The sequence below is a fragment of the Lissotriton helveticus genome, chromosome 7, assembly GCF_964261635.1.
Source record: "Lissotriton helveticus chromosome 7, aLisHel1.1, whole genome shotgun sequence".
NCBI lineage: Eukaryota > Metazoa > Chordata > Amphibia > Caudata > Salamandridae > Lissotriton > Lissotriton helveticus.
This window is the reverse complement of record NC_136068.1, coordinates 1358093819-1358109694: the sequence shown is the minus strand read 5'-3', so window position 1 is coordinate 1358109694 and position 15876 is coordinate 1358093819. Positions and strand designations below refer to the sequence as shown.

Here is a 15876-nt window from a genome sequence, read left to right as displayed (position 1 = left end):
TTAAAATATCAGTACTTGGAGAGATCAAGCAAGTTCTCATAGGAGGAAGCTCTGAACAACTATTCTCCTTTTAAAATTCAAAATGATCCCCAGTGGTTTAAATGAGGCATTGGAAATACATCACAGCTATTATATCCATGTTGCTGAACCTACTCAATGAATCTAGGTGACAGATTAAGTTCCTGTAAATTTAGAACTGAATCCACTTGAAAGTTAAGGGTGATGTTACGATGGTGAACACCTTCTGCACACTTGTGCCGTCAATTATAAATCACCATATGGATGGAGGGCTCATCCTTCATCAGTTCCAATAATCAAATATTCTTTTGCTAAACGACTGAATAAAATTAGTTTCAACAACGATAGGCCCTTTATAGGACAGGCACATTCAGAGGGACTTACTGTGAGCGAGTGTTTCTTCACTAAGTTCATCTCCAGAGCAGCACATAAATGATTATCATTATGTCAAATATCTAATATGTACAACACACATGGAGATAGAATCTTAGTTTGCGCCCTTTCACACGATAATCCTGATTGACTATTAAAACCTCCACTCTCCTGAAGGAAAACGCAGATTGGAATAACAGACGCTTCCTTAAGGATCTTTCTAGTGAATTCTGAGTGCGTGCTGCAACCTACCCCAGGCTCGACATTCTCTCTTCCATACGCATAAGTGCGTATAAGTGCCATGTCCCATTCGTTTCTAAATGGATATGCCAGGAATTTCACCGTATCAGAGTTGTTCTCCATATATTTATACCATTTTCATCACAGAGTGTACATTGCCCTTTACCAAATCGACCATGGTATGTTTCCTGTCACCCAGGTACCATCATCACAACACCCGCATGTCAGGTTGTGTCTTAGTCATAAATTCATTATATTTTTTCACAAATGGTTGATTCAGTACAGTCTTAATGAGACCACTGAATGGCAAGGTTGAAGAAATGCGTTGACAACACAAAAGCGCAACTGCCTGGCAAACTAAACTCATACCAACTGCAGGCTCAGAGTGAATGAACTATTGTTCGAACAAACCTCTCCCTCCATTCTGTCACCCTCCCCTACCCCCTTTACTTCTTCCCTGAGAAGCTCCTGCTAATAATGTAGAGTGGGATTCATAGAACACTATGAACTTTTAAGATAATCCCATGTTTACAATACAATACTGATCTGTTCATTTGTTTGACTTTTTGGGGATAGGAAGATTTTATGCCAAAATATTGTTGACAAAAACTATTGATGGCTTCTTATTGTTCATTGAATTTGCCTATGATTTGTTCCTGATGTAAAGCGAATTGGCATAACAATATTGGATGTATGTAATTGCCTGTTTTTACTATGGAATGCCACTAAATAAAATGTCCTTGATTCAAGGAATACCTCATGCTACATTGTGTTGTGCAGCCCAATGTACTGTCCTGCATTCTAAAATCAGTACATCTGCATACATAGCCCAGCTCGGCTCTCAGTTCCTCGTAGCAGATTCAAGCCCCGGTGGCTGTGGGAGCGCCAGCCCCCTTTTTCTTTAGGAATTTCCTTTAGGTATTTGACAGCTGCATCCTCGTTTGTTTTGGAAAATGTTCTCTTGATAGTTGGCTTTTGTTATCCTGTTTAATAGACCACCTTAATGGTGATGACGTTGTTCTGTGTCGCATGAAAGCAAACCAACGTATGAACACTTTGTGGAGGTCTGCCCTGTGTCTTTGTTCAATTTAAAGAAGCTGACAGGACGAATCTAGAAAAGATAATGATGGTCATCTATGTAGAGGCTGACAAACTTCATTTTACATACGTATATGCTCCGGCACACAGTAACAATCTCACAGAGACAAACACGCAAACGAATGCATATAAAGTCATATTTTCGCAAATGGGGAGATGAACACGCAGTAGTGCAGGGATGCCAGCCAGCAAAGGGTCAGGAGAACGGGCATGCGTCCTCTTACTTCCCCCTTTAGTCCGTTGCCACCTCTCCTGCTCTGCCACCCCTGTCCATAGCAGCCTCACCACTTTTACAAGCTTGCAGAAGAGGTCCTTGGATGTTTACTCTCCTGCAAAGGCCTGATGTAAAGGATGGGGCGCAGCCCATGAACACAAGTTTACCTACAAAGTACTTTAACCTGCTCCTCCTGTTCCCTCAGGGTCTTTCGCTTTATGCCTTTTCCGGAACTGGCTACTGGGGTTTACGCTGAGAAGTAGAGATGTGCAGGCAGAGAGTAAAATCCTGCATAAGGCGGCCTGAAGGTGCAAGGCTGGCCTCTTTCAGAGAAGGAAAGGCACTCGACCTACAAGAGAAAGCAAAGCAGTCAGTCATCAGCGCAAGGATGGTGACTTGACTTGTCCATGCATCACAAACGATGGCTGGCCGTCATTGCTGTACATTCATGGTGTCAACTTCTAATCTACCTGTTATTATAGCCCTAGAGAAGCTAAAAGTCCATCAGTTAGGCCTAAAAATAAGCATTAAAATCAGCAAAGCATGTATCCTTCATCTCTTTCCTTTCTTTTTCAGGCGCCTTACATTTCCGATGACCTTTATGAAAGAGTGTACGATTTCTGCAAAAAGCTGTTAACTCGCCCCAAGCCTTACTGTGCCATTGGCTTGAGCTATGCAAAGGGGTTGAAAAGGGAAAGGAAAGTCCCAGGTATGCCGTCAGTCAACAAATAGCAACCATCCATCGGTGTCTGGAAAGAAGCTCGCTAGAAGGCGACCTAGAACATTGAGTCAGTCATTCATGGTCTTTATACTATACAATGTGATCCATTTTAGTCGGCATAAGAAATAAGAGCAAAGAAGTAGTGGATGGGGTCATCAGGACCACTTTCTGAGCCATGCGTGGTCTTTATGCTCATATGCTATGCCATATGTTACCGAACGTTGTCAGTTGAATGTTGGTTATCTCAGGCTATAATGTAGACATTTTTGGGGGGGACTGACTGCCACAGAACGGTATACAACCTTTACAACGCAACTTTTACCACGACCTACCATTACCACGCATTTTTTACAACGCAGGATCCATTACAACGCATACCATTACCACGCATGTATTTACAACGCAGGTACTTTTACAACGCATACCATTACAACGTAAGTATTGGTAAGTATATTTTTATTAAAAATATTATTTGGGTTTTTTGGTAAAGGGGTATTTTTAGGGTTCAGAGCCAGTTTTGGGTTTTTGGGTAAAGGGGTATTTTTAGGGTTCAGGGTCAGTTTTCAGTTTTTGGGTAAAGGGGTATTTTTAGGGTTTAGGGTCAGTTTTCAGTTTTTGGGTAAAGGGGTATTTTTAGGGTTCAGGGTCAGTTTTCAGTTTTTGGGTAAACGGGTATTTTTAGGGTTCAGGGTCAGTTTTCAGTTTTTGGGTAAAGGGGTATTTTTAGGGTTTAGGGTCAGTTTTTGGGTAAAGGGGTATTTTTAGGGTTCAGGGTCAGTTTTCAGTTTTTGGGTAAACAGGTATTTTTAGGGTTCAGGGTCAGTTTTCAGTTTTTGGGTAAAGGGGTATTTTTAGGGTTTAGGGTCAGTTTTTGGGTAAAGGGGTATTTTTAGGGTTCAGGGTCAGTTTTCAGTTTTTGGGTAAAGGGGTATTTTTAGGGTTCAGGGTCAGTTTTGGGTTTTTGGGTAAAGGGGTATTTTTAGGGTTCAGGGTCAGTTTTGGGTTTTTGGGTAAAGGGGTATTTTTAGGGTTCAGGGTCAGTTTTGGGTTTTTGGGTAAAGGAGTATTTTTAGGGTTCAGGGTCAGTTTTGGGTTTTTGGGTAAAAGGGGTATTTTTTGGGTTCAGGGTCAGTTTTGGGTTTTTGGGTAAAAGGGTACAGTGTAAAAATTAAATATAATTAAATTAAAATTACATTAAATTAATTTGATTAAATTACATTAAATTAAATTACATTATATTAATTTTAATTAAATTAAATATAAAAAAATATTATATACTTACGTTGTAATTGTATGCGTTGTAAAGGTATATGCGTTGTAAATACATGCGTGGTAATGGTATGCGTTGTAATGGATCCTGCGTTGTAAAAAATGCGTGGTAATGGTAGGCGTGGTAAAAGTATGCGTTGTAACGTCATACATCCCCACAGAACACTCACTTAGCCAAATTAATGAAATATCCACTTGTGTGTTTCTTGTCCCTATTAGTTCTTTCGAATGCATACCCTGTTTCACAATCAAAAAAATGTTGTTTATGCGTACTGGGTAGCCTTTATCAAAGGCACATAAATATGGTTGAAAAACTGCTTCTACAGAGTACTTATGAAATTCAGTGGGTTATGTAGTCATATTTATTCTGAAAGGCATAAAACTAAGGCTTCAGAGCCCTGATGACTGTCTAGGTTAGCTGCTTTCCTGCTAACCCTCTAGTCCTGCGTAGTGAGTAACAGTTTTATGAATTTTTATGACACTACGCTTTCTTTTCTGTCTCCGACCTCTGTCAATATATTCTTATTATTAACGCATATCAAACTGGTATTGTGTCATACAGTATTACTTTGACCCTGATTACGTTAGGAGTTAAATCTGATGAAAATCCTGTTTGTTCTTCTTCAGTGAGTGTCGTTTTTCTGCAGCACTAAACTTGTCAATTTTCTTTTTTTGTATTTACTAGTTTTTAGGCTCAAGTAAATTGAATTTACCTTGCTTTTTAGCCCATGGTTCAGTAGTAGGTTTGCTGATATGAAATCTCGGTCCAGTGCTGTTTGGTCATAGTTTTGCAGAATCCTTTGAAATCACAAAGGTGACTTTGAGATGCTCCTCAGAGTCCACAGTTGGCTGCCAATCACATCATGATTGTTGAGTGATCTAAACACGTCTTCCAACTCACTATGATCTTTGTGACTTTTGGGTTGTTCATTGCATATTGCAAGAGGCCATTGAGTGACTACCAATTGACCGAATGGAGTTATGCTAATGACTTCTTTATCTTCTGGCAGGCTTGTTTTACCAAAGAATGGTTATTGCTGAACAGAGCCTCCGGAATGAGTCTTATCAACATCAAGAGAAGTAAGTAAGATTTATCAAAAATATGATGGATTTGGAATTTCTGCACTCACATTTTGGGGTGGTGAAACTACTCTCTTCCAGGCTAAGCAAAAGTATTTCACCCGGGGCTGACCCGTAAAGTAGTCTATTCTCATCCACTAATTATCTTTCCGTATACCAACAAAGAACTTTAGGTACCAGTAGTCTGTATCTTATCCAGTGCTGAGCTGCGCTTTTCTAACATACTCTCTAACCAGGCTGCACAGAATACTAGCTAATTCTCCTCCAGAAAGTTCATAAAACAATCAGGCCCTCTGGAGTATGGCTGAGCAGTAGCCACTATAGGGCCAACCGCTGTGCCATACTAAGAGTAATCTGGTGTTTCAAGCCCTGAAAATGCTGAGTTTGCAAGCAGCGGTTTCAGTTTTTCAGTGTGCGACTACAGGCAGAGCCCAGTCCCGCCTACTCCATCTAGCATCACAGGAAAAGCAGGGTATACTCCCGCACCTACTCCACAGCTCTCCCTCTGCCCAAATCACATCCCCGCCCTCAACCTGCATCAGGCCCCTTGCTAGCATTTACTGCATGCTCACTGCAGTGGTAAAGAGGAGTGGCATAGTTCCCAGAATTGTGAAAAGAATGCAGAACTTTACCTCGTGTTCGTGGGTCTGTATAGTTATGCCACATTCCAGGGGGATATCATGCAGGATTGGAGATTGTGGGCCGCGGGTATCCCTGTATCTGAGAGTGGCCAATTAGCAGTAAGGATATCGGAATCTCTGAAGTCCTAAAAAACCAAAGGCCCCATAAAACCCATACTCACTGTCCAGTCGGAGCTAAACAGAAGTTTTTGATACTGCGCCTCACTTACAGTTGTTTAGTAGCTCCAGTACTGCTCCAGATGTGAGGTTAGAGTACTGCCCCAGCTGTACAAGAAAATTGCTGCATATAAATGTTCAAGGCTAATCTGTAAAGAAACCACTATCATTATGTATTCGTTGTCATCAAAGATTAACATTTCTTTCTCGAGACCCTAAAGTCCTGAAATACACTTCATATCAGAGATCACTCAGCCCTTTTTAGGTCTCGTGACCTACAATACGCACAAGCGCATTGAGGGAGCGAGAATTCAAGTAGCCAAAATCCTCGTCAAACCAAGGGCTTTCTGCTGCGGTTTTCTTGAAGTTCACGTGAACCACGTGACCAAACAAGCACGCGCATCAGCCTCCCTCCCTCCTATCGGCCGTACTTTCAGTTTCCCGGCCGCTCATCTTCGCAGCACATCAAAGGGCTTCGCCCAGCGTGCGCTCTGCGGCTTCTCCTCCCCTAATTATTCTTGGATGGCCGGCCGTACTTTCAGCTCCAGCACCTCCCCTCTCTCCCCGCACACAGCCTTCCTTGGATTTCTCCTCCCCCTCCCCAGCCAGCTTCCCCCAGGCCATGTTCCCTCCCCTGCTACCCCATCCTCACTCATCCCTCTCACCCCCTCCTCCTTCAGGCCCCCACCATTTGCTTTTGCTTTTTTTATTTATACGTGCGTGCGTTCCCCCACCACTCGTGTTGTTCTCTCCCTTGTTATAGGTATTTTATTTTAGTGCTGATTTAACCATCTTTTTGCTTTAACTCTAAACTTTGTGCAACTCTGAATGTTCATGTGTTCATCTTGCTGCAAAATGTACATTTCAGTGAGTAATTGCGAGGAAACGAAAAAGTTTAATACTGCTCTGTCGGATCCCGCCTTTGGTATTCAGATCAGTCCTAGCATATCACCGGCATGTGAGGCAGGCTTGGCCCCAGGCGGTTAAACTGAGCATCGGATAATGAGGTGCCCTTTGCAGCCATTCTGCTGCTATCAAGCACCCATCCTGCCCTTCTTTGTCGCCATTTCGGCGATGACAAAGGCCGGTGTGGGCTGTGCCTGTCCAGAACATTCTTGTGTAGCACCCCTTGCCGTTAAAAATTTAAACCGGGTTCGCATTACAAAGCCAAAGAACTCGCCTCACAACTTTTAAAGGTCAAGAATAAAAACTAGCTTTCAGCCTACCTTCAGGGCCAATGTTAACTTCGAGATAATAAGAAGGCAAATAGTATTTTAAACGCATATGCTAAACAAATGCATATTTTTGTCGGCCTCTCTGCATTAACAGGTACGTGTTGGTGATTTCACTTTGTCTCCGTGCGTGCGTTCCCCCACCACTCGTGTTTTTCTCTCCCTTGTTATAGGTATTTTATTTTAGTGCTGATTTAACCATCTTTTTGCTTTAACTCTAAACTTTGTGCAACTCTGAATGTTCATGTGTAAAAAAGTATTGGCATTGTAAATGACAAAACTATTAGTTTCGCGATTTTCAAAACCAACACATAAATATAACATGTGTCATTTACAAAACCAATAGCTCCAACTTTCCTACTGCGAGACCTATTGGCAACGCCAGTGCTTGTTCTTTAGGGTGGCCTTGAAAACCTTCCCTACTACCCAACACCAGCACTCCAAGGAAACTCCTCAAGTAGGCTGGCAAACTCTGTCTTTGCAAGGCATGCACTTTAGGATTATTTGGCTCTTCGCATGTGCGCTAGAAATCATAATAAAGCATGTACTATAGCCCCTCTACACCCTCCATTATAATTCAGATGTGGTGTTTGCCGTTCCTCCCACTTCTTCTTGAATTGCACCCTCCCTAGGCATGTTTCTGTTCATTTTTCTAGTGGGCAGTGTACAGGGTAGGGACTGCCCGCTACTGAACGGGCATCTCCTTGTGGAGGACTGGCACTTTTTCTTTGCCAGGGCTGAATGGCTGCAGGATGGTGAGAACAAGCCTGTGATCTCTGTTTTTGCCAGCAGACCTGGCAATGGATGTTGATGCTTAAAACAGAACCAGGAGTCCTGCAGTGGGTGGGGCACATATGGTGTTTGCCCAATGTAGCAAAACACAGAACAACTAACCAGCAGACTGGAGACATGGGAAAGGCATCTGGATGGATGGGCCAAATTCTGCCCCCCAGCATCACTAACATGGCTGTTATCTGGAGGTGCTTGGAACATGCGCGGACCCTTTTGTCTCTCCAGGGCACTTTACCTGCGGTGTATTGTATTTGTTCACACTTTGGTGGCCACACTGCCTCTTAAGGAAATAAGCAAAGGGGAAATGTGAATAAGAGGGCTTGTTTCTTATCATCCCATCCCTGTTTGGTGACATCCTGATGTATGGAGAGAGATGAGGTGAATTAACTAACTGCAGCGGAAGCCATACATCCAAAAAGTTTCGAGGGAATATGGTGAGTTTTGTAATCCTGCAGTTCGGATTGATCTGCATTCTTCCTTCCAATGTACAGCCCTCCTCTACTGAGACGCATCTTCCATAGATCATTTTTCTAAACTTTACAGCCCTTCCGACACCCTGACTGTTTCTAAATTGCCTTCTTTTTCCTGTGCCTTGTTCCTCGACCATTGGTCTTTTTCTGCCGAATCATGACACATGGGAAGCCCCTTCCGGTCTTGCCTTCAGATGATGTTGCCAACCCGGATTTTATCCTACCAGTAGATAGAATTCCATTGGTATCACTGGGAGCAAAAGACAGGTTTTCAGAGTTTACCTTTTCAAAGAGTCCGGTATCTGAAAAAGTTGACTAAGTTACACTAAACATTATCTGTGTTCCCTCCCCCCCTGACCCCCCCCCTGCTCTCCCCATTGATGCACTCACGATGGGTGATGCATAGATTATCCACATCTGCGACACCCATTGACACGTTTTATTGGCTGGTACACTGTGTCCTGTGCCCTTAAGTAGAGTTTGACTCATAGTTTTGTTTCTTTCTAAATTGTTTTACATTGATGCCTGCCTGTGAATACAAGACAGACATGCCTTGAGTTTACATGAGACCATTTGTTGAACAGTAATTTTGTGTATGAGTTTGTAGGGGAAGGCACTCTAAATATGTACATATGTATAATTACAGACTATACGATGGTCCATCCTTAACGGTGACGGGAGTTCTCCGGACATCCCACCCAAGCCATTCAAGTTACTGTTCTTGTATAATCAATGTAAAAAAAAGTAAATTGTTGTAATACGAAAACTAACAATATTCTGTTGCGGAAAATCAATAAAAATTATAAAAAATAAATTAAAAAAAGATACTCTAAACATTAAACATCAAAAAATGAAACCGGATAGCAACAACGTGTAATTTCCTGTTCAAATTGAGAGTGAGCTGAAGTTCAGCTGGTGTGAATTGTTCGAGGCGGTGAGCGAGAGCAATAGCTCTTACTGACTGTGCCTAAGTGTTACGTTTCCAACAGCTGTATATTAGACCTTCAAATGTCAAATATCTGTAGCATGTGGCCGGCCATACACAGCCTTCTACTCTTAAACTGCCTTTGAAAGACCACAGCAAGATCGACCACTTCCTTACCATTAATGACCACGAGATGTGGATCAGGGTTTGGAGTTATATCCTCTTTCCACCTCCTAAACGATGGTAATTAGCTAATGTAAAACTGCAAACCACATCACAGATTACAATACGGTTTTATAAGCAACTTTGAGCTGCCTGAAATTATTTAAGAATCCAAGGAGGCTCCTTACTTAATTTTTTTATTATAATGAGGATTCTACCAACTGAGGCGTAGCTTCCCACAGCTCTGTCACAGTTGTGCAGCAGTCCCTCTGATTTCTTAAGAAGGGTGTGTATTTTTCCCTCAAATGAGTGAGTCAGAATCTGCACTTTCTGTGAAAACTCTGAAAAACATATGTTCAGCACTCAACTGATCTGTAGTGGGGGGCGGGGTGAGCTGATGTACAATGGGGGCGTTAGAGGACTGTGATGAGCAGTGCAAGTTTGCTATTGTTATGGGTTCTCTTGGCCTTTGTTTGTTGCTGCTGGCCCAGTACCTTCCCTGTTGTTCACCGTTCTACCCTCTGTGCCTGCCTGGCATCCTGCACAGGCCACCATGCAAGGCTTCACAAGGGAGAGATCACATGAGCAAGTGATCACGGAGAAAGAGCTTGATTGTGATCAACAGGACCTGAAAGTGCTTTAGTGCCAGGCACAGTATGAGAAAGCTGTGTTGCGTAGGGCAAGACCGTGCATGTATGCCCAGAGACCCATAATCCATACCGCACCTGCAAGGATGCAGAAGCTCACAAGTAATCTTTGCTCCTCTTTTCCAACTTTTATGTGCGTGTGGTGCTGAGTTGGTGCTTTTCCTGACATGCAGGTAAAACATCTGCAAGATCTTTGTGTAGAGCCAGCTACACTGAGAGGGTGAAGTGGAAGGCTACGTTATTTAAAAAAAAATGAAGGCAGTCACCAGATGATAAAGAAAACGTGCTGCCCTTGTAGGATCACTTCCTTCTTGAGTGAAGAACCCAGAGGCAGAGTGTCGGCATCCAGACCTATCATGAGCGCAGGAGGAGAAATTAAAAGACCAAAGAAATCAGAAAAGTTCGAAATAAAAATAGATGATTATTTAGAATCCCCACAACAGACTAAAGGAATGATTGGGGTGATCTGAAACTTGCCAATAATGGCATAAATAACAGTATATAAAAAGACCCTTGGACCCTGCTCTGGGAGAGGGTGTATCTGAAACAGAATCCCAAAGAGAGTGAGTAGAACAGTATTTGTCACCAATTGTATCGTGTGAACTACACCCAGCACAGTCCTGGGTAACCGAGCACCAAATACTTCCAGGAAGGGGGTAGTTTGTGAAACATTAGACCATCGTTCTTGCACTGATACAAATTTTGTATACCTGCATTCAAAGTTGGACCAGGAATCTTCTTGTGGAAGACCCGTCTCAAAGATCATACCCTGTCAACACAACTGGAGCAACAGGGGAACAAAAAGTCAGGCCGCCCCCCCACTCAACAACCTAAAAACAACAAGAGGCCTGACTTGACTAGAACTCCTACCATTACATACACAACACTGTAGGGGTTTCCAATATTTTTAAGATGGTTGCAGGTATGAGGAACTTCCGCAACCATCAAGGTAACTATGCATTTTTATTGAGTAAATACTGAGTACTTTGGAGTGCTTTCAACAATCTGGTGGTATTTACTTTTAGAGCGCACAGAAGGATACAAAGTTCCCTTGGGGGGGTGGGGGGGGGGGGGGTTCTTAGTGTTTTCCTTGTGGAGAGGTAAATGTAGAGGGTACAGTCAAGGAACTAGGGAGTTCCTCTGTCGGAACTAGAGAGCCTCACACACCCAGAGCGTAAGGTGTGAAACACACCCTGACTGTAGGGTGTCCAGTGTCGTCATCGGCTCACTGCTCCTCGTCAGACCGGCGCTGCAATGTCTGACGGAGTGCCAGGAGGCACCCTTTTGACGGAGTTCTTTTGTTCCTTGCTGATGGTGTGTGTGAGTCAGAAGGAAAGTGGTGTAGTCAGTGCAAAGTGAGTGAATATTAAAAAGGGTAACCAGTCCACAATAGGATTTATTTGCGTGGCTGCTTCCCTGATTAAAAGGGGGTGAGAGAGGGGAGCTAGAGACTGAGGTCAGGTTCAGAACCTAGCTCAACCCCCTGGTGTGGTCAACATGTTTCTCGCCATCCGGCGATTCGTCAGGACCAAGACAAAGTACTACACTTAAAAAGTGATTAGAAGGTTCATTCACAAAATAGACACACAAATACAACCTCACTCGGTCGGGTAAAAGGAGGGCCAGGGGTCCTACTCTAGTTAGGCGACCTAAGAGTTGAAGGAGAAACAAAAAAAGCAAGTTAGGCCATATCTCAAGATTGAGGTTATGCATTGAGACAGTGTAGGGTGACTGTTGGGTATATTGCTCTCCACACTGTGGGGTGTGAGGGGGGAACGTGCAGGGAGTACATTCATTCAGGCCATTCATAATCGGTCTAAGTATGGCACGACTATAATCTCTCAGTGGAGGCCTCAGAATGTAGTGAATACATAAATCTTAGCTGTGTAGCCGAATCTATCCAAACAGCACCCTATCCAGGGAGACAAGAAGGAAGACAAAACAGGAAGATCTTACCCTAAGGGAGAGTAACAAGGGCCTCGCAGTGTGCTCCCGTGAGGCCAGCGCTGTCTGATGGTTATACCTGCAGAATGTCAAGGAGCAGGTATACATTTGTAAAATAAAGGACATAGGGTAAGTCATAAGCGCTTGATAATGGGGGCTCCCCCGAGGGGGGAAGTTCCAGGGACAATCATTGAAAACGCACTTTGGATGGATACTTATTGGCCCTCCCAGGTAAAGATGCCTCGTAACAAGGGATCAGTGATCTGGTAAATATGTAGGAAGAGCCTCTGTCTAAGCGAGCAGTCTGAATGTCAGAGGCGTCTCCAGCGCCCGGAGGGCGCCATGTGGCATCTCGCGCCCACCGTCTGATGGCGCGCGTGTTAAACGTATCAAGCTCCTGCGTTGCACAGCGCAAGGTAGCCCAACACAAAACACTATGAAACAAAACAAAGCTCCCATGATGCAAGTTCCGGGGCAATGGTGGGATTTGTGCCAGGAGGACGCTCCTTGCTTTAAGGGATGATGTCCGTAGAGTGGCAAGAGGGCGGGAGGGTCGGGGGAGTGTATCGGGGGGAGGGAGGTGATTGGGAGGTAGTGTCCCATGGAGAGCAGTCGGCTGCACCCGCAATCAACTGGGTGGCGGGACTGTCAGAGTGAGGGTCAACCTTCAAAGCTCGAGGCTCGTGGCAACGGGGGGAGGGGGGAGGAGAAGACAGGGGAAGGGGGGGAAGGAGAGGGACAGCGAAGGGAAGGAGAGCGCAGGGGAAAGAGAGCGCGCGGGCTTACCTCAGTCCGGGCGCTGGGACGGTGGAAACACCTACCCCTCACGCTCGCGGCACCTGGTCAGGGTGCGGAGCAGCTGGTGGGGAGTCCCAGTGGTTACTGCCTATAAGGAGGCTGGCCGATTGTCTCTGCACGCGACGTGTCCAGTGGCGACTGACGTGCGTCACCCACATGCGCACCGGTATCCTAGAACTCGGAGCAGTGGGGAGGAGGGGGTTGCGATCGTGGCGGCCATGTTGGAATGGTACAGTGGCGATTATTGCGCGTCAAGTGCATGCGCATCTGGGACCAAGGAACTGGGGCAGTCTATACTGTATGGTGGCGTGCGTGGCGGCCATGTTAGAACAGGTTGATGATGCTAGTGGTAGTAGGGTGTGTGGACTGCTTGGCGCACATGGGATACTATGTACCGCTCGGGCTGGTTAGACAATACATGTGGTGTCCAGTCAAATCACCGCTCATGCAGAGAAGCTGCATGACCGCTAAGCGGAGAACTATAGTAGCAGTAGTCGGGTGAGTAGACTGCTTGAGGCACATAGGGTGCTGTGTACCGCTCAGGCTGAGTAAACAATGCGTGTGGGGTCCAGTCAGATCACCACTCATGCAGAGAGGCTGCATGACCGCTAAGTGGAGGAGAAGGAGAGTTATGGAGGGGAGGGGAGTGGGATGGGGTGGGATGGGGTTGGGTTTGTATGGCCACTAATCCCTGCTGCTCACTTATGTTAGTCGGGCATGAGTGGAGAGCGTGTCAGAACTAGATAGGGGTTCACCTAGATAGAGGTTCACCAAGAGACGGTGGCCCAGGGGACCGCATCGTTGAGTCCTACTGTGTCCAGCTGTAGGCGATGCACCCATCTCTGTTCCAGTTTGAACAGTGCCTGTCTGGACATGGCTGGTTGGGACTCAAGCACTAGCCACTGAATACTGTCTGCAGAATGGTTGTGATGTTGGTAGTGTTCATAAAGTCTCGTGTGGGTCCTAGAGCACCGTATGTTACTTTTGTGCTCCGTTATTCTCAGCTTTACTTGTCTCATAGTCATCCCCACATAAAATGTATCACAGGGGCAGATCAGGAGGTAGATGCATTTAGTGCTGAGACAGTTGGTGTGTCTATTGAGTTTCCATGTGAAGGAGTCCGTAAGTCTGATTTCTTTACAGTGTCTGGACTGAGGACATACTGCACAGCCACCGCACGGGTAGTGTCCAACCACGGGGGGGGAGGTGCCATAATGTCTGCTGCCCACTGCTATGTTGTTTCTTAGGGCGTGTATGTATCAGGGAGTCTTTAAGGTTTACTTTTAGCACATTCTTTCTTTTCTTTTTAATGTCCTACAACTATAGGTTTGATGTCAATCTCGTATGAAGTGAGAACTTGGAACCCCTACAGCCCTGAACAAGTTGCACAAAATGTTGGCAACGAAACATGTTGGCTTTTCATAATTGAACGTGGTTTGATTGAAACCATTTTTAATTGGGACAGCTTACAGCACTGAATAAAAAGTTACGTTGAGCTAGTAAGCTGTACCTCATTTTAACTGTGGGTATTGCATCTTTAGTCTCACAGGATCCAGTGGGCACTTTAGAGACATTGGGCGCTGACAGTTCATTTACATTAGGGTTTCACTGTCTTCGTTCTTTCTCTTCAGTTTTCAAGATTCTCACGATAGAACACACACTTTCTTCTTCTTTTATGGGGAAAAAGCAACCAATGATGTTAAGTGGGTGTGCTAGTGAGTACCAACCAGCCAGCCCCCCTTGGTGTTAGGACCGTGAGGTGCTTTCTCTCCTTTCTCACACTTTTTCATGTCTGGGTGGGAGTTGCCCGATGTTGTATTGACATTTTTTTATAAATAGAACACTTTGACACATAGGGAGTCGCTCTTGTGAGGGAGTACTGAAAAAATATTGGAAAAACCTACAGTGTTGTGTATGTAATAGTAGGTGTTCTAGTCAAGTCTCTTGTTTTTTGTGCCTGTGATCCGCAATGTGAGATGCGGCACTGTTGAAATGGGAACCTGGACGTGGCGATGTCCGAGTTCCTGTTGAGAAGTACAAGTGCTTCCCCTTTAAAGTTACACACAGGCTGAGGAATGTCAATAATAGTCTTCCTTTCAAAGTGAAGAAGTGCTGGTACTCAGTGCTGAGAGAGCCTGCGCGCTTCAAACAGTGAGATGAGTGTGTGAATCCCGGGGCGGTCGGAGAGCAGGAGCAGCCTGGGCAGAAAGGAGCGAGCGTGCTTTCTTCACACTGCAGTGGAGGGAAGCGTGGTGGAGAGCGGGCATGATGAGAGATCTCTCCTGGGGTATGGCTACGGGAAGGAACCTAGAACAAAAATAGAATGCATGCGCTATTTTGGGAAACGCCTGTAGCTCATTCGCCTGCACTACTTACTCCAAGCTGGCCTTTGTGCTGGATGGGCAGCTATTTAAAACCTGATGACTCTGGATTAACAATCTGGCTTTAAACAGCTAAATCTCGTTGTTGAAGTACAGGTTCATCATTTCAGACAGATCTAAACCAGCTCAAAATAGCTTCCAGTATTTAGGCTGCGCTCTGTCATTTTCTTTCTGGAATCCATGAACTCGCCTATCCGTGCTCTCTCTGCCTGGACCGCATGTTTTTAAAATGCCACAGTATGGATTACCCTTCAGTAGATATGAAGGATGGCTGGGTACCGTTGTCAAAATGTCAACATCCAAACATTATTTACCATAAAAAGGGAACAAACTGCCCCAAGCCCGGCAAGACCCACCGAAGATCCATCGAAGAGCTCAAGTGTCAAGAGATGGGTTTCCGTGTAAGTTCAGCAGCTTTGCACACACCTCCTGATGTAATTCATAGGGACACCAGCTTACTACAAAATCCAAACCAACCACCTGACACTTGAGGTCTAGATCAGAAGTTTTTTGCTACTACCACACATAGAAGAATTGTTCAAATGACCTAGCCAGCTGAATAGGCGAACACTATAAACTGTAAAATATGGCATGTATTACCATCTCTACATAGCATACACACACATGCAATCCAATGCATCTGTTGGGCCATATTCATGTCTATTATTAGAGAGCTTAGAATCCGCTTAACCCAAATAATGAAAACTATGTAAACA

At 44.6% G+C, this 15876-nt stretch overlaps 1 protein-coding gene across 4 annotated transcripts in view; it reads left to right on the top strand.

Moving 5' to 3' along the window:
• Positions 1 to 15876, top strand: part of PIK3R6 (phosphoinositide-3-kinase regulatory subunit 6) — a 745472-nt gene that overhangs the window by 476868 nt on the left and 252728 nt on the right. For all 4 annotated transcript variants that reach the window (XM_078654671.1, XM_078654672.1, XM_078654670.1 and 1 more), the window contains 2 exons: positions 2519 to 2651; positions 4943 to 5012. In XM_078654671.1, the coding sequence (XP_078510797.1) occupies positions 2519 to 2651; positions 4943 to 5012 (203 nt within the window). The remainder of the gene's footprint in view (positions 1 to 2518; positions 2652 to 4942; positions 5013 to 15876) is intronic.